The 27,763-nt window shown below is 36.9% G+C and overlaps 1 protein-coding gene across 1 annotated transcript; it reads right to left on the bottom strand.

Annotated features, from left to right (window-relative positions):
* Positions 1-670: 670 nt before the first annotated feature.
* On the bottom strand, positions 671-26,337 carry LOC134652425 (transcription factor Sox-9-A-like). The gene is made up of 3 exons (XM_063507613.1): positions 26,053-26,337; positions 5,564-5,710; positions 671-1,509 (listed from the first exon to the last, which is right to left on the bottom strand). Exons 1-3 carry the CDS (start codon positions 26,163-26,165, stop codon positions 1,116-1,118), a joined length of 654 nt encoding a protein of 217 aa, XP_063363683.1. The 5' UTR covers positions 26,166-26,337; the 3' UTR covers positions 671-1,115.
* Between the last annotated feature and the right edge of the window lie 1,426 nt (positions 26,338-27,763).

Below are 27,763 nucleotides of genomic sequence, written 5' to 3'. Positions count from 1 at the left end.
TATGCTTCTGCATGACAACGCCCCCGTCCATACTGCTCATATTGCCAAGGCAGCTATTGTTGAATGTGGGTTTGAAACTGTTACTCACCCACCGTATAGTCCGGACTTAGCCCCCAGCGACTTCTTTTTGTTCCCCAATCTTAAAAAGGATCTGCGTGGAAATAAATTTTCCGATGATGAAGCATTGAAGGCGGCAGTGGAGGAGCATTTTTACACCAAAGATAAAAAATATTTTTATGCAGGATTAAAAAAAATAATTGATCGATCTTTTAAGTGTATGAACATAGGGGGGGAGTATATTGAAAAATAAAAATATCAAACTTTTCGTACTTGTTTGTTTTCATTCTCATACCGAGAATATTTTGAACACCCCTCGTAGATAGCGCCGTGTGGCGCACTGCACTGTGGCGCAATTCCACATTGCTCTTAGGGCTACTTGCGACATTGCAAATGTTCAAAATCTTGTGACAAGCTTAGTTAAAGCAAATCGCTTTGTTGCTAATGTTATGTCCATTTGGTCTCATTATTTAATTATGGTCGGACAGGTAGCAAAACCAACATAATATGTATAGTAATGTCACGAGATCTGATCATTAGTGTTAATTCTGTGTACTCGAATTGGTCTCATGAATATTTTTTACCCGCGACTGCAGGCTCTGTAGATATACCTTCCTCACCTACCTATCAAAGTACTTATAATTATACAACTTTCAGTTTACACTATTTAATCACAAATTATAACTTACTTAATCAATATGAATGATAAAAGGCTTAATTACAAATTAACTTAGACTAGGAACCTATTAGGAGTTTAACTTTGGAATCAAAGGAATATCTAGATATAGCATCAACAATACACGTAAGCAGATACCTAGAAGTATTAGAATCTCGAGTTACGAGAACAATTATAAAATCGAGTTGATTTGTAACTAACGTGAAAGAGATCTTGATGCCGAATTTGTTTATTTAAATATTTTAGTTTTGCGCTTTGATAAATAAACGCACGTGCGCTTCCACGGAAAGCATGTGGCGGCGGCGCGCAACTGTGTCAAGTGACCTATATCGTAAAGTAGAAAAAAATATATGTCTCGTTTAACATAAATCAATGTTTGGACTTATGGATGCGGGTATGGCACCCAGTCGGGGCAGGGCGGGTAGAGGTTCGGGGGCGCGGGGTAAATGGCGGAAGCGTGGTGCGTGTGGGCAACGTAGCGCGGCTGCAGCTCGTGGTATTCTGCCGAATGTGAAGCATGCGTAGGTTTCAGGTACTGATCCAACTCCGCACCATCCGGAGGCCCGTCCTCTAATAAACCTCCGTCCACTTCTATTCTAGAAAAGTCTATTTGTGATCGTTCCAATGACGGTTCGCGCTTGAGTCGCGGCGGCGCCGCCGGCGGAGGCTTCCTACGCCGCGGCTGATACTTGTAGTCAGGGTACTCGATCTTATGCTGCGTCCTCAGTTTATTTGCTTCATTCACAAACGGCAACTTTTGGTCTTCACTCAAACTCCTGTAACAAATTAAAAAGTTATCAAAAACCTCTCAAGTTTAATTATGTTTGATAATAGGCCACGAGGTATTGTGAGAATGGTCAAGAATGCTGAATCATTGCGAGGAGAGGCAGCGATGGTATCTCGCGGCGCGACTATTTCCAGATGCGCCGGCCGCCGCTAATGTGCCGTGCGCCGCAAACGGCGCCCGCGCAGCCGCGCCGACCATGCTCATCGCCAGCTTTAATCTAGCTTAGACTTAGGCACATAATACACAATTATTAATAAGTTAAACCCGAGTGAGCTAGGTTTTGTTTATGTTTGTATTTTTGTTTAATACACATTCCTAAGCATTGGTTGCGTTGGGGTAGCGAAAAATGGAAAATAGTCATAAAAGGTCTCTTAACCTTTTATGATTAGATGTTTAGGATTTGTCAGGGTGGTGTAGGTTAGGTTACTTAAATATAAACATGTTCTATGGGTTCTATGCATTTACACCGAAAATAAGCTTCAAATGGAGTTTTTTAGGAATTAATACCGGCATGCGTACATAGGTTAAATTCTAATCTATGTATAGGTATAATGTCTGTTGAAGGTGGCCAATATTAATCAGAATAGGAGAGTCTACCCTGTTATCTTTTATCTAAATTCTTCAAGAAATAGAAAATATTTGGGAGCTTGTGCAATGACCGTGTTACGGCCGTCTGGGCGAATGTCTGCAACTGTTATAATTAGTTCTCATAGTGATAATTTATGGCAGGCTGGATTTGAAAAATAGACTCGACTCTCATTAATTAGGTTTCTAGACATATGTAGCGATGGTATGGTATTTCATCTCCACATTTGTTAGGAAATATATCGATCGTTAGGATATGTAACCAGAATTAATAAGTATCTACATATAATAATAAAAAAAGTTTAATTTTGCTAACAGGTTCTATTTCTATTCTTAGATAGGTAATTAAGAATTACGAGTATGATATCTAAACAGAATCAAGCCTGTCTGTCTACCATATCATACCACCACATTTTAATATCATATCACCATACGATAAAATTCCTCAATTTGTACAAATTAATGAATTATCTTAATGGTTACACATTCCATTTTAGAAACAAACAGATGATTACTCAGAAATGTAAGATCTCGGGTCCGCGTAAACCTCTGACCTTGCTAATCTCGACCGCGATCCAGCATCGCTCGATGACAGTCGAGAGCTGACCAATCACAACAAAGCAATCAGACTCTTTTCACCGACTATTTTCTTTTATGATCGAGAGTTTGCCCTTACTGCGTCTTGTGTCAAAATACTGGCCGAATCATCGTCTACGAAGCCCTTGATCTCATATTTTGCCTTTAAAATAAGCGCAGTATAATGCGCGGGTGGTCAATAGAAGTGCACTTTAGTGTTAGATTAGAATGCATGTGCGGTTAAAGTTGAATCGTCCGTGAAAAACAGGTACCCTTCAACGACTTTTAGAGCTTGTACATACCGAATTGTATTATTAGGTTAGCTCGTAGGGCTATAGAGTAGGTAATCTGTTTATGTTAGACTTTAGTGATTTTTAATATCTTTACGTGGTGTGTACTCAAGTGAGCCCCTGGATGTTTCAGATTTCCAAATGGACCCGGTGTGAGGTGTGGGTTGCACTACAACCATGAACTTCTTGGTGTGTAGATAGAGTGCTGTCAGAATAGTTTGGATTTACCTATAGACCCGCTAAGTGTCGCTAAAACCAGGTTTTCCTAAAGTCCTTGATTAATTACTTGTATCTTATATCATAAGCAAGTTGTACAGTCACAGTCAGCATCAAATAAATAGTGACGGTCACCTTGACTGACTGCACATACGCTCTACACATGGTTATAAAACTTATAAATACGCTCCTAGAAAATAAGAAACTTACGTAGAAGTATTTAACTATTCACGTTTCATGTTCCAATCACCGATTGAGCCGCACCCCTTTTTACAATTAATCCCTTATAATTGTTTCAGCCTTCGATTCTATATGATTGTGACAGATAGCCAAAAACGTCGGTGAAAACGATGTCATCGCGATTGCAAAATTATCATTTCCGAATGTTTTCGATACAGTTTTCTATTAATCTGGACCTCCCGGGCCCCCGACAGTTAGAGATGGTATCTGTGGCAGCGATAGTATTTTAATGAGTAAACAATCGATGCACGCGCGCCGCTGGGCGCCGCACGCGCCGGGTCCGAGTTTCTCGGTCAATTCGGGTTACACATTTTGACAGGAATTTTAGTAGATAATTGCCAAATAATACAAACTTAATACTTAAGTACCTTATAAAATAAAATAACTAAAACTAAACCTAATAAAAAAAATAAAAATCCCTAAAACCTACTTTCTAAACCTAGGCCCCTCGGCAAGGTGCCCATCACGCAGGCAGCATTCCCGCGCTGTATAGCGATGGCAATCCTTTGCGCGAGAAAGCTGCCTGCGCGAGAGTCCCCTGTTGCCTCCCTTAACCGCTTACCAAGCTCCTTAAGGAGCCCACGCGCTCCTCTTTGTTATTAGTTTGTATTTTTTACGTTAAATAAACATTTTAATTATTGCCAAATATTAAATAAATATAATGGGACAATCACACAAATCGAACTCGTTCCACAGTAAGCTCAATAAGACTTGTGGGTTGTGGGAACTAGACGACGACATATATAATATACAGATATACTTATTATAAACCTACCTACATAGAAAACATCGATAACTCAGGAACAAATATTTGTGATTAACATATAAATAAATACCTTTACCGGGATTCGAGCCCGGGACCTCCTGCTTCATAGACAGAGTCACTAGTGTCACTACCGACTAGACTAAAATGCCATTAAATATTACCTACTCTACTTGATTGGTACATGATTACAACAAGATTCCCTGAGAAGGTATCCTCCCTGGGTCCTGAAGAGTTACTATTACTAATAATACGAGTAATTACTAGAATCTGTGGGTAGGCAATCAAATCAAATCGAAAATAATACACCACACATGGGACCTATAGGCACTTTGCGTTACAAACTGTGTTGTTTACTTGCGGTAGGGCCCTGAAACAAGTGCTTGCTACGTCCGTCAACATGTCAGTGTTCCGCTTTAGAGCATAAAGTTTGTCGCCGCCGTATTAAACTCGACTTACATATACTCGTAAACACATAAACTAAGCTTGAACGTAAACTTTAGTTAATACTTTAATGGCAATGAAGAGATTTAATAACCGGGATCTCAGACCGGGATATTAAGTTTTCTAACCATTACCTATCTAATTCATATAGTGTTGGTAATCTTCGTATACCTATACTGTTTACGAATGAGTTTCGAATCTGATTGGGTAGCTATACCCAGGTAGGTATCCTTTAATATGTAAATATTTGCTTCTAGGATTTTGGCTTGTATTTTAGAATATTATACCTAAGAAACAATGACGCCAAAAAGTGTGGTTGGTGGTAGAGGATAGTAGGCGCGATTTAAAGGCGATAATGTTGAAATATTGGCTGGAGATCGTAATCCTACGGAAGCTCAGTTCAGAGCGGTGGGCCGTCGTCCTAACTACCGTGACATACGAAAACTCATTCGATTAGGTACATTCCAAGTCTAAACAGGCGGCCTAGCCAAGGTGACGGTCGCTTGCGCTTTGCTATCGAATCGCTTTATCTCTATCACTCTTCCATATTAGTGTGACAGTGACAGTTGCGTTTCGTTCCCTACGTAGCGTTACCGATTGGCATGTTGTCTACAGGGCCTGATTTTTCAATAACATTTAATAAGATGGTTATCCGCAGTGCCGACGCCCGAACATTAACATATTACCGAGCGACTTGCTGAGCTCGGCGTTGTGCACTTGTGCACGGAGGAGGGTCGCTGAAAGCCGGATGAAAGCGTACTTTGGCCGGTTAACATGCTGCCGCCGCGCCGGTTCTAAGCTTAACAACCTTCACAACCTTGTCAACACATTCGCTTGTTTACCGTATTCTAACTTAATGAATTCCAAGTTCAACTGTTTTTCTAACATCACCTAAGTTTGAAGTAAGCCATGATGGTCATGATACTCACTTCCACATCGAGCCCAATGACTTGCTGAGTTCGGCGTTGTGTAACGAAGGCCGCTGCTCGGACAGCCGCCTGCGCATGGCCTGCGCGAACACCATGAATGCGTTCATCGGCCGCTTCACGTGCTGCCGCCGGTTGTAGCTACCACCTCTGTAACAAAACAAGCATTTATTATAACAATCATAATACATAGGCAAAGGGGTAGATAATACATAGGTAGGGTAGAAAAGGAGTTTCAATCGATGTGTGTAAGGGCGACACCGTTGTCGAATCCAAGCCACCTGGCAGTGGACTTAAACCTCTGTAACAAACGTTTCATTTGCATAAGCGGGTTGCATAAGGTTTAGTTGCACATCACAGATCACAGCAGACGGACTGATCAACGCCACTAAGCAGTAAACTATGATTTTCTCCATACAAGAAAATTTTGCGAACGTTGTTAATCGATTTTTTTTAGCTCTAGTAACATTTTAACCTAATTTCAAGCAAAAGGAGCTTCTACAGCTTAGGTATCATAGGCATAGGGAAAAAATAGCACTTTTATACGCAGCCTTTCGTATATAAACGAAGTTAAACTTATTTTTCATAGGTATGTAGTGTACGTACATTTAAGAAGGTATAGATCCTATAAATACAACCCAAAGTGTAACGCTTAAAGCTATAAATAGTTCGAGTATAGACTCTAAATAACCGAACAAAAAGTTAATGTTGACATAAACAATATGAAACGCGCACTTGACGCGACGGCGAGCGTTCGAACTTAAATTGCTGGGCTTTCGGCGTGTGCGCGATAATGACTAGGTTACCGAACTTATTAAGTGGCGACGTAAAAAATAAATTAAAACACACTCTTGAAAAGTTAATATTCAAACGAGTCCTCGTAACCTTAAAGCGTCTTAAAGCCGAAGCGAATCAAACGAAATCTTCATACATATTATTGTTAGTGGTCATCCGACTATACGTAAATACGTAAAGGCAGACTTTCGAAGATGTGCAATCAATTCTGACCCACTATTGGGGAAGGATCCTACCTCATATATTTTCAGTTGGCTTAAAAATTATGAAAATATATAACCAGTGTAATTCGGCAATTACTGTATAATTAATAATTATTACTAAAAACTAAGTAACTTATGTAAACGTAATAGACATAGAAAAGCATCCACTTTTTGGAAAAAAATCTAGGTATTATTGGGGAATAAAGAAGCCATGCATCAAATAACGATACGTAGGTACCTATCCTATAAGAGACTATCTGAGCGGAGAAAGTAAATAGGTAATTAAAAAATATTTAAACTCGATTCGATCATAGCTTTTAGATATGTTCAGATAATTCTAATGGCGACTGCAGGAAAAGCGTCCGGGATATTTTTAAAGCGGCTGAAATCAGAACTCAATATTTACCACACTACATAACTTATAAATATTTAATGATTTTGTAAAACCATGCGGCCGTCTCCCGTCATTTTACGCTCATAAACCACTCTCGTTTTATTACATTTTTATTTTCTAGTGCCGTTCGGGTTTCCTTGCGATCTGAATGCTGACAATAAATTATGCTTTTTTCAAACACTGACACGCCACTAAAAGTCGATCGATTTCTAACGGATTACTCGGGAAGCAATATGAGTAGAAATAATTACCTACCGCTTCGGCGAACTACGGCGGTTTCCTTGTTTATTAGTGGGAACGGGTTCTAGCAATTCAACGCAGCAATATTAGGGGAATTTTATTTAACTACGCGTCTTAGATTTCCAGAGCTCAATCTGGTAGTGATTATGAGAATGTTCGAAGTGAAACCACCATGAGCTGGTAGAAACGCAAGAGTGCCTACCGCGCTGTGCCATCTGGTTAGTAACATCTCCGCCACTGACAATCACAGATCTACTCGAATCACTTAAGTGCACACAATACGCTACTCGGCATGCAGCAAATGCATGTATCATTCGATACAATTACATTTATTAAGACCATTATGTGATGACACTGATGACGCTTTTGTCATCCTCATCTGTGTTGCATGAGGTGTACAACATTCCTAAAAACAAATTATTTTGTTAACTAAGATTTCAACTCAAGCGATGACACAATTAATTTAAATCATATTACGTGTTATTTTTTATTCCTCTGTTAATTTTGATGATACTATAATTTCAAAGCTCTTAAAATCATAATTGAACGACTGCCTGACAAAAAGTTTTATTACAGTGGAACGCAATGATTTACAGCCATATTTCACAGCCGTCTCGTCTATACATCTGTATGTGGCTGGTAATGGGTTATATTTTAATGGGAGCACTAGTTTTTATTTAAGGATTAGAAGGGTACTTCGCATGTGCTAGCTATGATTTGAGCACTAAGCACTAAACGAGGAACGAGACACGTGTTTTGCAAAAAATAAGGTCACGTATTGGTTTTGAAGAGGTTTTGATAAAGTTTCTGAGTCGATTATGTCAACGACAAGTGAACACTTTTAACTTATTTGTTTGGATTTTTTTGTATTTATAACCCATAGTTGCCACATGTTAATATACAATAGCACTTAAATATGGAGGCAGTGCAAGACTACAGATAGAGTAGGAACGTCACTCACACAATCATAAGTAAAATTTGCAAGCAGTTGTGTCCTTGATGCCACCATTATCAATCGCGACTACTTGTTTAGAGAATCGATTACCTACCCCGTATGATACATAGAACTTAAGGTCCGGGTTTATTATTCAATAATAACTAAAACACTTACTGAAAAATATTTTTTCATTAAAAAAATGTAACCCCTAAACTCCCGACGAGTTTATTTACTGACCGTAGGTACTTATAACCACAAATATGTGAACGCTACATGAAGTTTACTTATATAAGTACCTACCTATCACTTGTACCTATAGGTTATTTTTTAGTTCAACGCCGTAGCTTTTGTAACATTAATCATTATAAATACAACACTTGACCCGTGCCGGCTCCCACTTAATATGTTATACGATATTTTGGTAGGCTAGTTTTAGCTACCACAATTCATAGCTTTGTTTTGAAAAGCTCAGCTTGCCTACGACACGTAGCCACCTATTCGAAAATGATTAATCGCTATAAACAAAAATTACGATTACCTACCGACACATTTTTCTTAAATAGCTTTTGTTACTAGAAACCATAACCAACATTTATTTTAACAACGTAAGCAAGGTTAAATTTTGAAATGATGATTCAAATACCAAATATTCTGACTCAAGGATTTAACGCAAAGATGCTTAATTATCCCAGCTGGAATTTTATAATTTTGTTCTAATAATTTATGTTATTTTGTAAAATTGACCTTGCATTAAATCTATGACGCCAGATGATGCATGATTTTAGTGTCTACTTTACAAATCAAACCATCATGTTTTATTTTCAGAATCTATGCTAGTTGACATAACTAGACATGCTTTGAGCTATTGACTGAATGGCCGAGGAAGTCATAAACGTGAGTAACGTAGATAGCTGTCATCTGTGACGTGCCCGCCCACGCTATTTCTGCCCTCAGAGTTGCGCCGGCGCAACCATCGTTACAACTTACAGCTACATAAATTTGCAAGCGTCAGAAAGCCGGACGGTTTCAGAAGCGCGGTGCACTGGTTTTAATGTTACAACTGTTAAGCTTACGAGTAATGGCACTTAAAGTAAACGCTTTGGATGATTCGATATTTTCAGCTGCTAAGGGTGACAATAAGTACTAACAGAAATAGGTAGGTAAAGCTTCGTATGTGGTCTTCAGTACTCTAATATTCGAAACATATGGATTTTGATGTAAAAATATGAGCTTTGCAAGTATTTTTAACTTATAATCCGCTTTACCAATTTCAATACGTTAAACTTAATCTGCCGTATGACGTACTAAACAGATGGTTGCTACTAAATACCCTCGCCCTTTCCATCACCAAGTCTTGAAGTCTTCTAAACATCCCTCTCGGCCGCAGTTATCTTTACAGTCGATGTAACAACGACCATTAAACAATTAATAGCGCTGTTAAACCGTCCGGCAGCCGTCGCGTTCGTAATCATTATTCTGGCACTCGAACATGTTTCATCAAATCCGAACGATGTAATTACCTATCTCAAGCTACCAACTCATAGAGATTTGTTGGTATTTGAACATCACCTGGCCATAATAGATAACTTGATAATAATTGACTCGGCTCAAGAGGCCTGGGAACAATTGTAATCTACATTAAGGGGTGCTGTAGGGAGTGTTATCAAACTATCATGTTGTGGAATTTTACGTTTAGTAATATAGGTAAATACCCTTATAGTAATGTAATGCGTTTCAATATTATCACTTTTATCAGTGAAAATGAAAGGGGCAAGCGTTCTCACAGGTCGTTATTTGCATTTTAATAATAAGATGTTGTAAGTAATGTAAAGGGTCGTCGTTATTTTAACTACATTGACCACACGTTGATTATAGGTAGGTTTATGGAATGGAAGAAAAGGATGCTTTGTGATTATAGAAACAACAAATACCTAAATCAAATAGAGGCGCATTAATCAAAGTAACATCACGTCCGCAACATAAATACTTGTAATAGAATAACTCAAAAATTACTTAGGTACATAACCTACTAACAATCAAATTTAATATAAGTACCTACACAAATAAATAAACATGGTCTATGGAGATGTGCACGCGTTATGTATGTATTACCTACTTATCAGCAAGTATATAATATACCAACTCGTAGATAAACGACCAAGACCCACCAGTGCGGACATTGGTCAACCCCGGAGCGACCCATTCGATAAGCGAGATGAATTTCTGTTATTGAGTGGTGACACACGATTGGCGGATGCATGCCGGATGCAATTGGCTTTAATCTATTAGGTACCTAAGTATATGCGTATTACTATTGGTCCGACTGATTTAATGCCCATTCGGTGTAATTATTACTGCATTCGTCCATAGTAACTACACATTTTTATTTAAATTTATTATTTATTTCGAATCCGTGGATCCATATATTACACTTATTTAAAAATTATTTTGTGCTAGTCGGATTTACTAAAAACATGAAAGTCATGCTAATCTTTTATGAATTTGAAATACTTAGGTAGGAATAAATACATTCTCAAGTGCCATTTGTCATGTTTAGATTAAATGCAGGCATGAGTTATCCTTGAGCAGTGTCGCGTGATAATATGACGTTCAATTAGTGGTGGAGGGTGAAGTGAAGACGCATGGGAATACATCTGTGTCCACATCATGCTGATAACGTCCACTCGGCCCCGATTGCTGTGCGGTAGGTTGGTCATACTATCTATTTCTCGTAACCTAATAGGTACTGAAAATATGTAGATACAAGGGTAACCTCAATCAAAAATATACCAACCCTAGCTGAGGCAAGCATATTGGAATTACATATACCGGTACTGGACAATGCAAATTGGTCAGTTGTTGGTGGCAAGTTCGATAGGTAGTAGTTTAGTTCGAGACTTTTGTGGAGGTTTCAGCTCCAACGAAATAGAAAATCGGGGGTCAAAATCACGGTTTCAGCCATAGTTTTTTTCCTTTTTTAATTTTAAATTACAATCTAGTCTATTTAGTATGTTCTCAAAACACTGATATATAAACCCCGTTTATATTTCTGGAACTTGGATTTTAGTTTTGATACCTAATATCATTACTCGTATGAGTGTCTAGATACAAAGAATCAGAATCAGAATCAGAATCTTTTTATTTGTGAAAACATAGGTACAATTATGGTGTTAAATTATGTACAGGTTTCTCTATGTCTTACCCACGGATGCAGGTATACAAATATTTGATCGCATGCAGCATGCATCTTAACTATAGGGTAGCAATTTATATACAGCATAAATTACACCAAGTTAAAAATAAGTAATGATATTTAGGACAGGACAGGAGTCACGTCACAAAATAATTTTACAATTTATGGAAAGCGTTTCAAAAATTTACCTAGTTATTAATTTCCTTTAGTAATACCACCCACTGTATATATCTTGTTTGTAAATAAATTATTTCACCTAGTGAATTATTATTATTACAAAAATGTCCGTATCAATTTATGAATAAAGTTAAAAATTATAGTGATGTCAACTGTGAAAATATTAAGAGTAAGTAATTAATAAAATAAATATAATTAAATTATAGCATTTGATCGTTTAGGTAATCTTTAATTGAATAGTAACACTTTTGCAACAATAGTTTAATTAATTTTCTCTTAAATAATTTCAAATTTAGTTGTAGGATGTCATTCGGCAATCTGTTATAAATGATTGTGGCCATTTTTAACACACTCTTGTTAAAAAGAGCGGTGTTTCCAGCTGGTATTCGCAGTTTGTAAGTATGTTGCGGCCGCACAGGACGCGGTCGACCATGAGATGCTAGATTAAACAAATTTAAATTATTTTTAACAAATAAGGCCATTTCTAAAATATACAATGAAGGGAATGTCAACAATTTTAGTGAATTGAATGCGGGCACACAGCTTTCATCAGTATTTAAGTTTGTCATAGCACGAATACAGGTTTTTTGAGCTTTAAATACGTCATAAGTATAGCTAGAGACGCCCCAGAAAATGACTCCATACCTTAATGTTGAGTCCACTAAGCCGTAGTATGCACTAATTAGAGCTTTGCGATTTACAAGTTTGGACAGATTGCGAAGTGCGTACGCTGCTTTGTTGACTTTTTTACATATTTCGATACTTTGTGCTTTCCACTTCAAGTTACTATCCATTATGATGCCTAAGAATTTACATTCATGGACGTCATCTATCTTGATACCTCTATAATTTATATTTAGGCAATCTGGCGTTATCTTTTGGTAAAAGTGCATTATATTAGTCTTACTTAAATTAATAATTAGGTTATTATTACTAAGCCATGTTACAATATCTTTAAGGGCAGTATTTATATCATTTTCGTAATTTCTCATGTCATTACATTGTATTATTGCGGTACTGTCATCAGCAAAAAGTATCATTGGGTGGGTTATGACTTTGGGCAGGTCGTTTATGTAAATTAAGAAAAGTAAGGGTCCTAAAACACTGCCCTGCGGAACGCCGTTACTTATAATCCGAGGATCTGAACTGTATTTGTGGTCAAATTTCCGTTTTGTGCAGATTCGACTTATTTCGGTGTATTGCACTCTATTGGTTAAGTAGGACTTAATTAAGTTCAAAACATTGCCTCTTATACCGTAGGCGTTAAGTTTATAAAGCAATAGTTCATGATCCACGTGGTCAAATGCTTTGGTCATGTCTGTGTAAATTGCACATATCGGTGTCCTTTTATCTACATTTCTTACAATTATCTCAAGAAGTTCAAATATTGCCATATTTATTGTTTTATTTTTTCTAAAACCTTTTTGTTCATTGCATAAAATATTACACTTCTCTAAGTAATCGTATAAATTTTTGTATATAACCCTTTCGAAAACTTTAGAAAATATCGGAATCAGCGCTATAGGTCTATAATTTGCAGGGTCTTCTTTATCACCTTTTTTGAAAAGAGGTTTAATTATGGCTGTTTTTAATTCATCCGGATATATGCCAGTACTGATACATAGATTTATTATATGACACAGGTGTCCAGCTATAGAACCGCTAACAAATTTAACTACTGTCGTATCAATATTATCATGCCCAACGCTTTTTAAGTTTTTTATGATAACCTCCACCTCTTCAGCCGTAGTTGGACGCATGAACATGGATTTTAATGTAGTGGGAATGTTGTTTTTGTATGGTAAATTTATTGCTGATGATTTTACTTGCTCTATGAAATAATTGTTTAAGGTATTTGCAATGTCTTTAGGTTTCGATGCTAAGTTATTTTCATCAATACGAACTTTAAGTATGGGCTCCTTGGGACATATTTGTTTAGAATTATTAATTATTTTCCATGTAGCTTTGTTTTTATTTTGGGCTGTACTTATGGCATAATTATTCTGGGATTTTTTTGTAAGTTTTATAATTTTTTTGTAAATATGTGTATATTTATCTAGTTCAGTTTTATTTATCGAATTTGGAGAAAGTCTATAGCGCCAGAGCAACTGTCTTTGCTTTTTACTACATGTTTTTATTCCTTTTGAAAGCCATTTAATCCTTTTAAAAGTTTTTAAAAGAACTTTTTTATTTGGAAAACATAAGTCGTATAACATTTTAAAATGTTCTATAAAGTAATTATAGGCTTTGTTCGGATCTTCAGTATCATAGATTTCAGAGAATGATAAGGCTTCTAGGAAAGTTTTGAATTTTATCAAGTTAGCTCTTGAAAAGTCTCGCTTTAACACATGCCACCATTTTAGTACGCAAGTCTTTTTTGTTGGAACTTTTATTATTTGTGCTGTATGATCTGATAACCCTAAGTCCAGTACATCACTTTTACAAGAACCGCGAATGTTATGCGCAATATTATCTATGCAACTTTTGCTAGCAAGTCGAGTTGGTGTTCGTAACTGTAACTTAAGGTTGTAATTTGACAGAAAGTATTCAAGCTCACGTGACACTCTGTTTTCTTTCAATAAATCTATGTTAAAATCTCCACACAGTAAAATCTTTTTCCTAGTATTATGGCATAACATTGTAAGCACATTGTCAAGTTTTTGATAGAAAATGTCTAAATTGCATGGCTTAGGAGGTCTGTACATACAAATTATCACAATTTCTTGATCAAGTAGCTCTATCGCACAGCATTCTAGAACCCCCGGTATTGATTGCTTAGCTACATGTAATAGTTCTCGATATTGATAATCTTGTCGAACAAGAATGCAGGCACCGCCGCGATTACTCCCATCTCGCGCATAACAAGCTGCAAGTTTAAAATTAGGTAGTGACAGAAGGACTTCATTGCCTGACATTATGAAATGTTCTGTTATACATAATACATTTATATCAATATTTTTTGCTTTAAAATTTTCAATATGTACAGTCAGTAAATCACATTTGTTAATCAGGCCTGCAATATTTTGATGTAGGATATATACATAATTATGATGGAAAAAACTGAAGTGAATTTTCAATAATGTTTTCTGGACTAAGTAGATTGCATTCTTCTTCCTCTGACGATGGTGTATTCGCTTCTTGGATGGCCTTAATTGTATTTTCCAGCAGGTTGAATATGCTCATCATGCCATATTTGTTTACTTTTCCATTTAATTTAGCGAACATATCATACGAATAAGTTAAAGCATCATTTGAGTCTACCAAAAAGGCATACTGATGGGTTTCATTATCAAGATATAGAAGGTTGTTGAAAGTCTCTATCCTCCAATTATATATGTCACAGCCCTTGTAATCGTATTTATAGGTCGGAGCGCATATAATGATATTGGTATGGTGTATTTGACGCAATTCGTCTCTAATGAAGTGCACTAAATCAATATAATTGTTAGTTGTGTTAAAATCCTCTTCACCTACAAATATGACGAAGTAATCTTTCATGGTGTAGCATTGTGTTTTTATGTCAATGCCTTTGAACAATTCTCGTATTCCTCGACGGGGTAGTAGATAGTGGCATATTTTTGCGTCTGATGAAAATATGTTTTCAACTATGGGTAGCATCTTAGGTTTAGTAATCGTACTTATTATTCCAATCTTTGGCATTATGATCTGGTTAGAGCTACCGAGAGTCTTTTGAGGTGAAAGTTCAACAGAGGTGTTACATTTATTTTCTGCATCCTTTAATGATTGTGGGGTAAAAAAGAGCTGCGGTGTTTGTGGCACACCGCTTAAAGTTTCTTTCGCAGGACTGCCGTTATTGGTTGCGTGGTCGATTGGACTGCGTAAATATGTGGATCCTTTTTTTACAGGTGTATTTTTCTGAGGAGACCCGCTCTGTGTTGTAATTTTTTTTAACATGTCAATTTTATTTTGTTTTTCTGTAAGCTGTTTATTGAGGTCGATAATGTCTTCGTTTAATCTAGCAATTTCATCGTGAGCACTTGCAAGCTGAATTGAGAGATCATCTATTTCTGATTTTAGTTCTGATATTTGCTGATCTTCTGCTGTAGATATATTTGGCAGATCAGTATCATCGCCTAAATGCGGTTCTTGAGAATGGAAGTCATGCTTTGAGGTGCTTTCAAAAGATTGGGATGGTGGAATGGTTCTTTGTTCCGAGGTCATCGGACGGTTAAGTTTCGATTGTAGATTAAGTATTTCTTCTTCCTTGTCTCTTAATAGGTTTTTTAGTGACTCAATTTCATTCAATAGTTTTGAATTCGCATTTATTTTATTTTCTGAAGATTTAAGTTGTTCTTTTAAATTTTCATTTTCTGATTTTAATATACTAATGTCTTTGTTGTAATCGCTGATTTTTTTGAGGCAATCGGAGTGGCTTTGAAGACTTTCGTCGTCACTTTGTACACGATTTTTTTCCTGAACTCCTTTCCGGGGTCTTAAGGTAACTTTTTTTGTTTGGTCTTTCTTGGTTTCCATTGTAGCAAATTTTTGGTTATACAATAAAACAGTGATAAAAAAAAAAAAAAAAAAAAAAAAAAAAAAAAAAAAAAAAAAAGTCCAGATTGTAAAAAGAAAAAATGAGAATAAATTATAATAATACAAAAAAGTTCTTTGTCGCTCGTGGGATTTGAACCTTCGGCACTTACGCACAATCAAAAGTTTAAAAAACAAAAACACAAAATTGGTAGGATTTGAACCTCGAACACTTAGCGTAACATTGAATTATAGTCCGCACTTTGCACGTCGAGCCAAACAGTCAGTTACGTAGATGGGCGAAATATGTGTAGAGGCTTTTCAGATTTGGTTGTATAGAAACGAACGACGTTACTACACCCTCAAGTAACGAAAGAAAAAAATATCAACAAAGATCAACACTAAAAGTACACAGTCATTTATTTTTTTTAAAGTTTGCGAACTGTATGATGTACAGGCCTCGGAGTTTTTTTAGCACGGTAAGACTAAGGAGAGCTATGGAGTCTTTGTTAACATTAAAATTAAGTTCATACTCATACTCATCCTCATTAATTAAGTACAAGTAAATTATGTACAGCTCTAGACCTAATAAATATCAGCGATCATCACAATAACGAAATACGTAACTATATATTCATGACATAATGTGACATCTGATTTACTCATACACATATTTAGGTAAAGAGGTTTAATCATAAGTGGCCTATCACTTAAAAAAGTACTTAAGACATGCAACCTATGATTATAAACATTGGTAATACGTATTCGACATATTAAAACGATATTCCATAGATATTAAAACTGTTTATTATCCATTAAGGTTGATATAGAGCTACAATATTTTAGAATAGTTATGCGTTACTCTTCCTTACGTCTACAAAACAGTTCGTTCACACATAATGGGCAGTATAAACGTCGTAAGTCGCATTCATGGGCATCATTTTCAAGACACCAATATCAATATCTTAACAGTAATTATAGTATGTAGGTACGTTAAGTACTTAAATAAAATATTGGAGCGATGACACTGCAATATGGGTAATATAATAATATTAACATACACATATACATATTATATTATTGGGCATCATTTTCAAGACACCAATATCCTTATCTTAACAGTAATTATAGTATGTAGGTACGTTAAGTACTTAAATAAAATATTGGAGCGATGACACTGCAATATGGGTAATATAATAATATTAACATACACATATACATATTATTACTTTTTTATAATATAACATTTAATTAAATATATGTAAACAGAATTAATTACATATAAGTAGTCTAAGTATTTATAAAACGATTCGGACGAACTTAATTAATGAGGATGAGTATGAGTATGAATTTAATTTTAATGTTAACAAAGACTCCATAGCTCTCCTTAGTCTTACCGTGCTAAAAAAACTCCGAGGCCTGATGATGTAAATACACATTAATTGTCACTTTAACAAACACCAACTAATCGTTAAAAAAACTATATAGAGTACAAATTTTAATAAACTTTTCCTACCACCTATTCGGAAAAGAGCTTTTTCTTCCCTGCTAGGAGGGATCAAAGTAACACTTTTCTGTTCTAGCACACTATTTTTAAATTTTTTTGCACATTATTTTTTTAGGTTAAATAATCTGTTTAAGCATCAGATTGTGTCAACACTAAGATTTTTTTATTTTCCTCATAGTCGATGTGAAAAGCAGTATGTGTCACACGGTATCAATAGTTATTTGTACAACAAGAGATCAAAGTTTGATACTTCTTCGAGTGCTTATTTTGAGTCCCGTGCAAGCGAAAGATTCTATACTATCTAATTTAGTTTAGAATCTTGAGCGTAGTAAGGGACTCAAAAGCGCACGAGATGTAAATAACTTTGATCTCGTGTAGTTCACAAAACTTTTCACCTCAGCAGTGAGAACATATTAGAGAACCCGAAAAATGTATTCATTCTTCATCACTTACCTATTCACTCATGTTTTCTTAAGATATACTAACAATTAAGTTTTCACCTCAGCAGCTCGAACAAGGGTACTTTGCTACTTAAAAACAGTGAGCAAAATGCGATTTTGCTCACTGTTTTTAAGTAGCAAAGTACCCTTGTTCGAGCTGCTGAGGTGAAAAATTATTTCGTCTTGGGCGTTAACACTTGAATCTCTCATTACGCTCAGGATTCAATGTTCGCCCTTGACGGAAATATATCATTTTGATCCCTTGTAACACAAACTACTATTTTACTTCCACAGTTTTCAGACAGTTCAAGCGCCAAATAAAATAAACGATTCCCGCCAGGGAACACGTACCGTATCTACGCAGCAAACATCACCGCATCGCGAATATCGTTTAGCGGGCATCGGTGGCCAAATAAGTAGGGCTCCGGTAATGAAGAGCCTCGGCTGGTGTTAATGTTGCCCGAGCGCATTACCGCGCACCCGCTAACCGCGCCGCCGCTCCGCCCAGATTACACTTTGTCAATATTTGGGGCCCGACTTGCCCACACGCACCTACAAATTGTATGTTCAATACCTTACGTAATGGTAAAATCTCGGCAAATATCGGCGAAAGGAGCTTTTAAGCGACTTCCTGGGGTAGGTACTTTAGTCATCGTTTGGACTTTCAATTGGAGATTCGCTACTAAGTAACACGACCGCAGGGCCCGTTACTCGATCACAGTCTTGAGGTTCATAGATTTAAGTTCGAGTCTTTTCTGTGGTCACCGCCAAAGTTAAGGGCTTCTAATTTTTAATTCATCATCAGCACAAACACGCCTCGCCTTTGCGAGATAATTGATTCTTTTCAATGATTCATCAAATATTATATGATGAGGGGAGGTACCTACGTATACCAGAATGTTAAATAAATTTGATATTTTATAAAGCACCTAAATGTTAATGCAATAAAATCATGATTCACTTTCAGTAAAACTCAAAAAATCGGGAATGGGGTTGGACTCTAATTTTTAGACCTGGATTCTAAATATTTCTACAGGAATACCTATTTGAAGATCCCAAAAAGAGCCCAAAAAGTACCTATTTAATTTATTAACTTGTTAATTATAAATTAACCTTCTGAAGTGATAAAACAAGGACAAAAAAAGTTTATTCTAAAACATGCTAATTTAAAAGTGAATTGAAAAATAAATAAATAATTTACCTACTGCAATCAACTAAGACAAAAAGCATACTTTCTTAAAAGCGAGATAATCTCAAGTTCGCCGCTACCGCTACACAGTAATGAAGTCGCGAAGTGGCCGGCGAGCACACAGGGTGCTTCCTGGCGGCACCTGTGAGCCGGTGTTTGCGCCCCCACTTACAGGGGAGGCTACAATCACTGCGCACACGCAAGCACCGCGCCGCCGCGGCTGGGATTAGTGCCACGTCTTTGATTGACAGTCCAGATTCTAGGACAAAGCTAACCAATTGTATAAGTATAAATTTGGTTCAGGAGCATGTATCAAGTAACCTAATTTTAAAATTATGCATTTAACTGTTGTTTTAAATGCATTAATGCAGTTGATCTAGCTACTGTTAGTAGTTAGATCAACTCAGTTCTATGCCAGGGAAGACAATGCTAGCAGCAGAAGTCATTAAAAATTGAAACTTAAATTAATGGCACCGTGTTAGCTTTGTTTTGTTATTCATTATTTAAATAGAGTCGGACGAAGCTAACTCTGCAAGCTGCTCTGCGGAGTGAAAAGTCTTATTTACCTACATCCAAATTTATTAGGCATCACTACACTTTGTTACGTCAAAGTTGGTGCAGACACAGCTTAGTCCGACTGTACGAACGCTTTCAAAACGTATTCAGTTTGAAAAAATGTCCACCACTTAAGAAAACATTTACTAGTGTTGCTGTGATCTTGAATTCCTCAAAAATGCGTTTATTGCGCCTATATATATATATATAGGTAGGTATTATATATATGTTCATATATTTTGAAGCGCTACAATGTTGCCGCAAGTCGGGCAGCATGGCGGTGCTAATCGCGCAGTAAACATAATACCTACCTATAGGAATGTTTCCACTTGTTAATTAATTTAGCTGCCGTAGCACTCCTGTTACTTCGTTTAATTGAAACATTTGCTGCAAATATGGCTTGGTATGCTTAACAATAGGTAGGTAAAAACACTACAACCATTTTACGTATAATAACTAACCTTTTGGACCCCAATGACCGATATATCCGCACCGTAGGTTCAACGCCAAAGACCGATTAATCGGTCACAGACCACAGAGCAACATCGAACTACATGCATATACATAAAGTTCAACTTCAGTTTTGACATTTCAATGATGTGGCGTCTGAGTGAAGCTTTTGTGTTTGACACTGCGTGGAAAAGGTTAAAAAAAAAAAATTACCTACCTAATATTTTGGGGACAATCTTACACAGATCGACCTAGCCCCAAAATAAGCAACGCTTGTTGTTTTCTATAGCTCTGTATGAACAGCCCTTTGATAAGTATGTAAGTAAGTATCTAACCGCACTTAACATTGACAAAATTAACGGTCTAACTTCGTCGGTTTTGGTTAATAAAACGTACAAACATTACACTGTTTGATCGTTAGGTACTTCAAATCGAAAAGATAATCAAACACAACTTCAATTAACAATCAATAACTTGAATGAAATGCATCTTTTTAAATGTTTTAACAAGGTGAGCCTCCGGCTCCTTATGAGGGCTGTGAGGAGAGCCTCTGGGGCAGATAAGAACTTTAAGAACCCCACAATGGGAATGTTTGCGCAGCGCTATCACATGCGGAAATAAATCGGGGAGGCAGGAAGACGATAAAAATCGTCACACGCCGCGCCCTACCCTACACGAGGTTCCGAGATCCTATGAATAAAATTAGAACAAAAAGCTTCTAGGAGTTCAATGTGAATAATCTTTAATAGAAAAATAACCGACTTCTCTAACTACTAGCCTGGACCCACTTAACGGCGCTTATACTTTATTTGGTAATATGTACACATTTTATGGTAATCATAGTGGTTTATTTAGTTTAGGTATCATAGTGGTTTTCCGGGTCTAGGTCCGGGTCCGTGTCCGGGTCCGAGTCCGAGTACGGGTCCGAGTCCGGAGTCCGGGGCCCAGTCCAAGTCAAAATCGAAATTCAAAATCACAAAACGTGTACTATGCGTCGTTGAAGAGTTCTGTTCTGATCATCATCAGCAGTTCCACTTCATCAAATGCCACAGTTTGTAATGAAAATGCTTGATTTTCTGATGAAAATACAAAAATCTCTATATGCATGCCTTTAAGATTGGAGGAGTTCCCTCGAATGCTCGTGGATCCCATCATCAGAACTCGAGCTTGACAAAAATGTGGCTTAAAAACTTAACACGCTTAACAAACATAACGAAGAGGACAAATCGCCAAACGTGAACTATGTGCATGCCTTTAAGATTTGAGGAGTTCCCTCGATTCCTCATGGATCCCATCATCAGAACTCGAGCTTGACAAAAATGTGGCTTAAAAACTTAACTTGCTTAACAAACATAACGAAGAGGACAAATCGTCAAACGTGTACTATGCGTCGTTGAAGAGTTCCGTTCTGATCATCATCAGCAGTTCCACTTCATCAAATGTCACTTTTTTAAATGTATATGCTTGATTTGTTGATAAAAACACAAAAATCACTATATGTATGCCTTTAAGATTTGAGGAGTTCCCTCGATTACTCATGGATCCCATCACCAGAACTGGGTTTTGACAAAAACGGGACCAATCTGTATGCATATACAAACAATCAAAAAAAAATTTTTCAAAATCGGTCCAGTAATGACAAACATAAAAAATAAATAAAAAAAAAAACACAACCGAATTGATAACCTCCTCCTTTTAGATTTGGAAGTCGGTTAAAAAACATACAACCGAATTGATAACCTCCTCCTTTTAGATTTGGAAGTCGGTTAAAAATAGGCTATAGCATACTGTCTTAAAGCCTTCGGAAAGTTTGTTTTGTTGCGAATTAAGTGGATAGGTTTGTTTTGATATCATGTAATTAAAAAAAAGTCCGTTAGTTAATATTATAAATTAGAAAGGAACGGGCATTTTATTGAGCTTACCGATCATCTTATTCTATATTCGAGATTCATAATTAAGAATTCGGCTGTGAGCCTGTGATCTAAGATTCGGAATGCAGTTAACCTCGATCAATAAGTAAGTACCTAATACTCTCTCAATGCCACAAATTTACTGAAATATACCTAATTCTAGGTGTAGTGTCTTTTGTAGACTGATTACATGTATCTACGTCTTGCTTAAATATTTTGAAGTTGTGCAAATTCTTTACAAGAGATAAGCTATCAAGGAATTCACTTTTATTTGACTCTTTTTTTCTGCTTTTATCAGCAGCCGTTATTGAGCTTATCAGCTATGCTTATAGTAGGTATATATGCAAAAGTGCATATATAGGTCATAAATATTCGTTAATTAAGTACGTAGACAACATTGAAAGTTTTTAGGATGGGCCACTTAGAGAAAATGTAACAAAAAGAGGCATAATACAAATTATGAAAATATATGAACATATAATTAATGTTTAGGTATTTATATTTCATCATTTACATCCTATAGTTTACATCTCATTACCTACCTGAATTTATCATAATTTACCTACCTGAATTTATCATAATTGTATACGACTTTCTTTCGTAAATACTTCCAGTAATCCGCAAGAACGTTAACGAACAAGTTGTTGACTAAGTATAATATTTGACGGCCTTACCAAAAACAGGAGTACTTAGTTTCTCAATTTATTTATTATTATGTAAGGTCGGATAAGGTTAAAAGGAACAAGGTTTATGTTGACACATATCAAAGCGCCTAAAATATTAGATAATTAGAATACTTGAAGCGCCGCGAGATAAAAAGTTTATAAGTAATGTCTACCTACATAGAGATAAAGAGATAAAATATGGACATTCAATTAGAGCGCAGGTCGAGTTTCCATGAAGCCGCGTGACCCGGGGCCGCGTATCTATCTGCTAATGGCTAATTATGGAATCGTTCCATCCCTGATACAGTGATACACATCTTGCCAACGGAGGCTGTAATGTTTGACAGTTGACAGCATAATATAGGTAAGTACAATTTCTTTGTCATTGTTAATATTTGTTAATTTTCTTACTCAATACATGAAGGGTTATTCGTCGACCGCCATTTTGGTAACATCGCCTCGTGATTCATTTCTTTGTTTTTGCTTTTTAATGTTGTTTAAAGTGTATTATGCGCGTGTGTGTGATAGCGTATTATGCAGTAAACTAATGTGGAAGTGTGCAGATAATGAAAAATTAATCATGAAAAGCGTTTTACCACCATTCTGGCGTCAACGCCGGGTAGCCCACGCGGGTTCTTGTAAAGTCCAGCTATCGCCTTACAAGAGCTCATAACCCATCAACTACCGAACAACGTCGTGCTCTAGAGCATTTGGTATTTCTACCTCTAACCGTGGCTGGCTAGAGCCCTAGAGGCCATAATTTTATACTTTTATACCGTACACTGGCTGAAGTTTTTTACAAATAATATTAATTCGATCCCACGTGGGATCCACTTTGACATTGGCGAAATCATCGACAGTACGATGGAGCCATATTACCCAAAGATTGATTGATTACTCAATACATTCCAAAGCGTAGGTAGGTTAGTACCTATATGTTAGTAGACGGCCATTTACAGAAAGTGCTTGTGACCACCACAAAAAATCATGTTAGGTAAATTTAAGTACCATAAAACCAGGAATTTTAAGAGTTGGGGAACGTAACCATGGCAATTGGCAAGTGACAAGAAAAAGTTGATTCACCCAGGTACAGTCAGCAGCAGAAGTTGCTAAGCGGGCGAGGTGTTCAAAATTACCTTGACGCCCTCTTGTTCTCTTAACATAAATATTGTGGCTGACTGTGCTATGCCATTACCAGTTTTTAGTGACAATACTGATTTAACAATGAATATCCAAGATAACGATATGTATAATAGGTACTTAAATAATTAATATCTTTAAGTTTATTCAAGTATTGATATTGTGACATAATTACACAGGTCATTAATGAATTAATTCTTCGTACATATGATAATAAATTAAGCGAAACGGTTGTGTTGTTATACGTCTTATCGCCCTAACATGACTGAGTGGACATCACATCTCTTTCATATGCCGCCAACAGTTCATTTGTTTATCTTAATTTGGTAGTTCTGTAAGACCCGCCCATAAATAAGTTTGAATTATTAACACCACTTAAAGGAAATGCAGCGTGCTCTTTCGAGCGTGTGTTAGTTTGCATATGTTTATCCCTTTCTACGTGGAAGCACTCGAGAGCTTCGTTTCCGCTATCGGCCCTGCAAGAGCTTACGAAATTTAAACCTCATTGAGGGTATCATGTTTCGGTATGCCTTAATCTCTATGCCGAGGCAAGAGTACAAAATGATAAATAAATACATTGTTATGTTACTAGTTTTTAGATAATGGGGAAAAAATGTTCCGTAAGACGGACACGTGACCGTAAGACGGACACGTGAACTGATCGAAATGTCATTGAGTTTTTCTTTATTGATTTAAATGCCATCTATGGAGTTTCCCTCTAACTGGTATTAATATAACTCGAGTACTAACAGTGATGTGCTTAGGGGTTTCAAGTAATGCGACAAGATAACGCGAGATGGCGTTAACTTTAATTATACATAGTGCTGCAGACATTTTGCAGTAGTAATTGAGTTTTCACTTCTACCGGCACTCCCGGAGTGCAACCCGTTGTTTTTTTTCTTGAGTCTTGGAGACACTTGGAGTGCAATTACCTATTTCCGAAAACATGGCTAAACTATAAGGGTTCCTAGTTGACTACGGAACTCTACAAAACTATGAATAAAAATCTTTACCGAATAGAAAAAAAGCGGCCAAGTACGAGTCGGACTCGCCCATGAAGGGTTCCGTATTTAGGCGATTTATGACGTATTAAAAAAAACTACTAACTAGATCTCGTTCAAACCAATTTTCGGTGGAAGTTTACATGGTAATGTACATCATATATTTTTTTAGTTTTATCATTCTGTTATTTTAGAAGTTACAGGGGGGACACACACATTTTACCACTTTGGAAGTGTCTCTCGCACAAACTATTCAGTTTAGAAAAAAATGATATTAGAAACCCCAATATCATTTTTGAAGACCTATCCATAGATACCCCACACGTATGGGTTTGATGAAAAAAAATTTTTGAGTTTCAGTTCTAAGTATGGGGAACCCCAAAAATTTATTGTTTTTTTTTTCTATTTTTGTGTGAAAATCTTAATGCGGTTCACAGAATACATCTACTTACCAAGTTTCAACAGTATAGTTCTTATAGTTTCGGAGAAAAGTGACTGTGACATACGGACGGACAGACGGACAGACAGACAGACAGACAGACAGACAGACAGACAGACAGACAGACATGACGAATCTATAAGGGTTCCGTTTTTTGCCATTTGGCTACGGAACCCTAAAAACCGACTTTAAAAACAGTTTGAAATTCCATTACGATTATTTACGACCATAGTGTATTTCATACAACTCATAAGAACTACATAATATATGTATATGTTCATACAATTAACCCAAAAATGTAAAATGCTTGTTATGGAGAAGTCCAATTTTCTGGTCTTCATCAGCTACTGCTGTATACATATGCTCCAGTATACAAATTGTTGGTGTTTAGATAAAAATACAAAAATAAATATAATAGTTCTTTAAGTATGCTTAGTACCTAAGGACTTCCCTCAATCCCTCACGGAACCCATCATCAGAACTGGAACTTCACAACGCACAGTCGCACATACCTACCTATGAGTTCATCGTCGTACAAGTTTGTTCTAAGATAGATACTTAAATACATAGAAAACATCCATAACTCAGAAACAATAGGTATCTAATGAGGAACACACAAATAAATACCCTTACCAGGATTTGAACCCGGGCCTTCCTGCTTCGTCAGGGTCACTATTACCGACTAGGCTAGGAGGCCGTTAGAAAAATCATAGAACCGAATTGAACTTCCTCTTTTCAGAATTTTAAAAGTTGGTTAAAAACTTACCTGGAGGGTTGTGGCACAATAGTCTCATAATTGAAGGTCTGAAGCAGCTTGCCGACCGCCTCGTTGATTTCCAGCTTAGCGCAAGGTCGATCGTGCTCGGGGCCCCAACTCATTTTCACACTGTATTGTTTTTTTTTCTAATATTTGTCAACACGCAAAGGGGTTTGAATAGAGCCGCGAGATGCGTGCGATCCACTCGCGCGCACGGACTATAAAGAGTTCCTTATGCTCAACGCATAACTATAAATGCTCGACCGAAGGGGCGCGCGCGCATGGCTCTGATATGTTTTTAAAAACGTTTTTTTTTTGTTTATGAAGTACTATCGGTGTTTAAGGTATTGTGATAAAAGTTACATAAACGTCATAAACAATATTTGTACCCACATTATGTTAGTAATAAAATAAATAATAATAATAATAATGTGAGCCTATATACGTCCCACTGCTGGGCACAGGCCTCCTCTCATGCGCGAGAGGGCTTGGGCTATATAGTCCCCACGCTAGCCCAATGCGGATTGGGGACTTCACATACACCTTTGAATTTCTTCGCAGATGTATGCAGGTTTCCTCACGATGTTTTCCTTCACCGAAAAGCTTGTGGTAAATATCAAATGATATTTCATACATAAGTTCCGAAAAACTCATTGGTACGAGCCAGGATTTGAACCTGCGACCTCCGGATTGAAAGTCGGACGTCATATCCACTCGGCTACCACCGCTTAGTAATAAAATACAACTGCATAAATGTTTTAGAAGCGGAAAGTGACTTTTTTTAGTGTCTGACTACGCACAGGTACCGATATTGTTTTCTCAAAAGCTGTCCTGCTAAAAGTGGTAATACGACACAGCTAGGCATTTAAAAGCCAGCTTAACCATAAAACGTATTATTTTATTATCCTTCTTTACAACAACTATATCTACGCATTTGTGTACTTAGGTGCGTAAATATAGCTGTGTGACCCATTTTCGATGTTTTAAGTTAGGAAACTATCTACCTAAATAAAAATATCTTTATAGGAGTAAAATGTTTGTAACTAGGTAGGTACGTAATTAGATAGGTATCGTTTTCTACTTATTTTTTTTAATGGAACAAGAAATAAAAGTTAGCCAATATGTAGGTACTTACTAGGTGGAAAATACACTTAGGTGCACTGAAAAAGGATTATTTTATATGCAAATAAGCACTGGCAGTGATCCGTATAATCCATATACATAGCTTTAAATTGTAGGTACCTACATGCATTACTTTTATGTATATCCATAGTGTTTGTTTACACAGCGCGATCGTTGCAGTTTTCCGCATTTTCCCACCGAGGCGCGGTGGGCGGTGCGCGCGTGCTCTGGCGCCGCCTCGGCCCGCGATTGGCCGCCAGCGAGCCGCTCTGACGTCACGCTATACGTGCCTACTAACGGAGCGGAGATCTACGTGCTTGTTTTGCAAGCGACTGTAACTGTAAGCTTCCTCCATGAACTTTAAAAGTGTTAACTTGTCAATTTGATTCCATTTTGTCATCACTTGCTCGTACATCTTCCTGGGTGCAAGCAAAGTGCGCGTAATGTGGCGTAATCAACGGGAATACCTGAAGTCCTTGATTTGATTTGAACTTACCTACATGTGACTGTACATACCCACCTAGAAGACAATATTAAAAGGAACCTAATAAATACTACTTACGTATGTATAGATTGATTCACGAGAACTGGTGGCTAT

This window comes from Cydia amplana, chromosome 11 (assembly GCF_948474715.1).
Source record: "Cydia amplana chromosome 11, ilCydAmpl1.1, whole genome shotgun sequence".
In the NCBI taxonomy this organism is placed as follows: Eukaryota; Metazoa; Arthropoda; class Insecta; order Lepidoptera; family Tortricidae; genus Cydia; species Cydia amplana.
This window is presented reverse-complemented; position numbering and strand designations above follow the sequence as displayed.

What these genes read in the sequence shown, in the direction of transcription:
- LOC134652425 (XM_063507613.1), bottom strand. Translation starts at nt 26,165, where the DNA reads ATGAGTTGGGGCCCCGAGCACGATCGACCTTGCGCTAAGCTGGAAATC. An exon ending in ATTGTGCCACAACCCTCCAG is followed by an intron (nt 5,711 to 26,052) that starts GTAAGTTTTTAA and finishes GTTTTGTTACAG; the next exon opens with AGGTGGTAGCTACAACCGGC. An exon ending in TCATTGGGCTCGATGTGGAA is followed by an intron (nt 1,510 to 5,563) that starts GTGAGTATCATG and finishes AATTTGTTACAG; the next exon opens with GAGTTTGAGTGAAGACCAAA.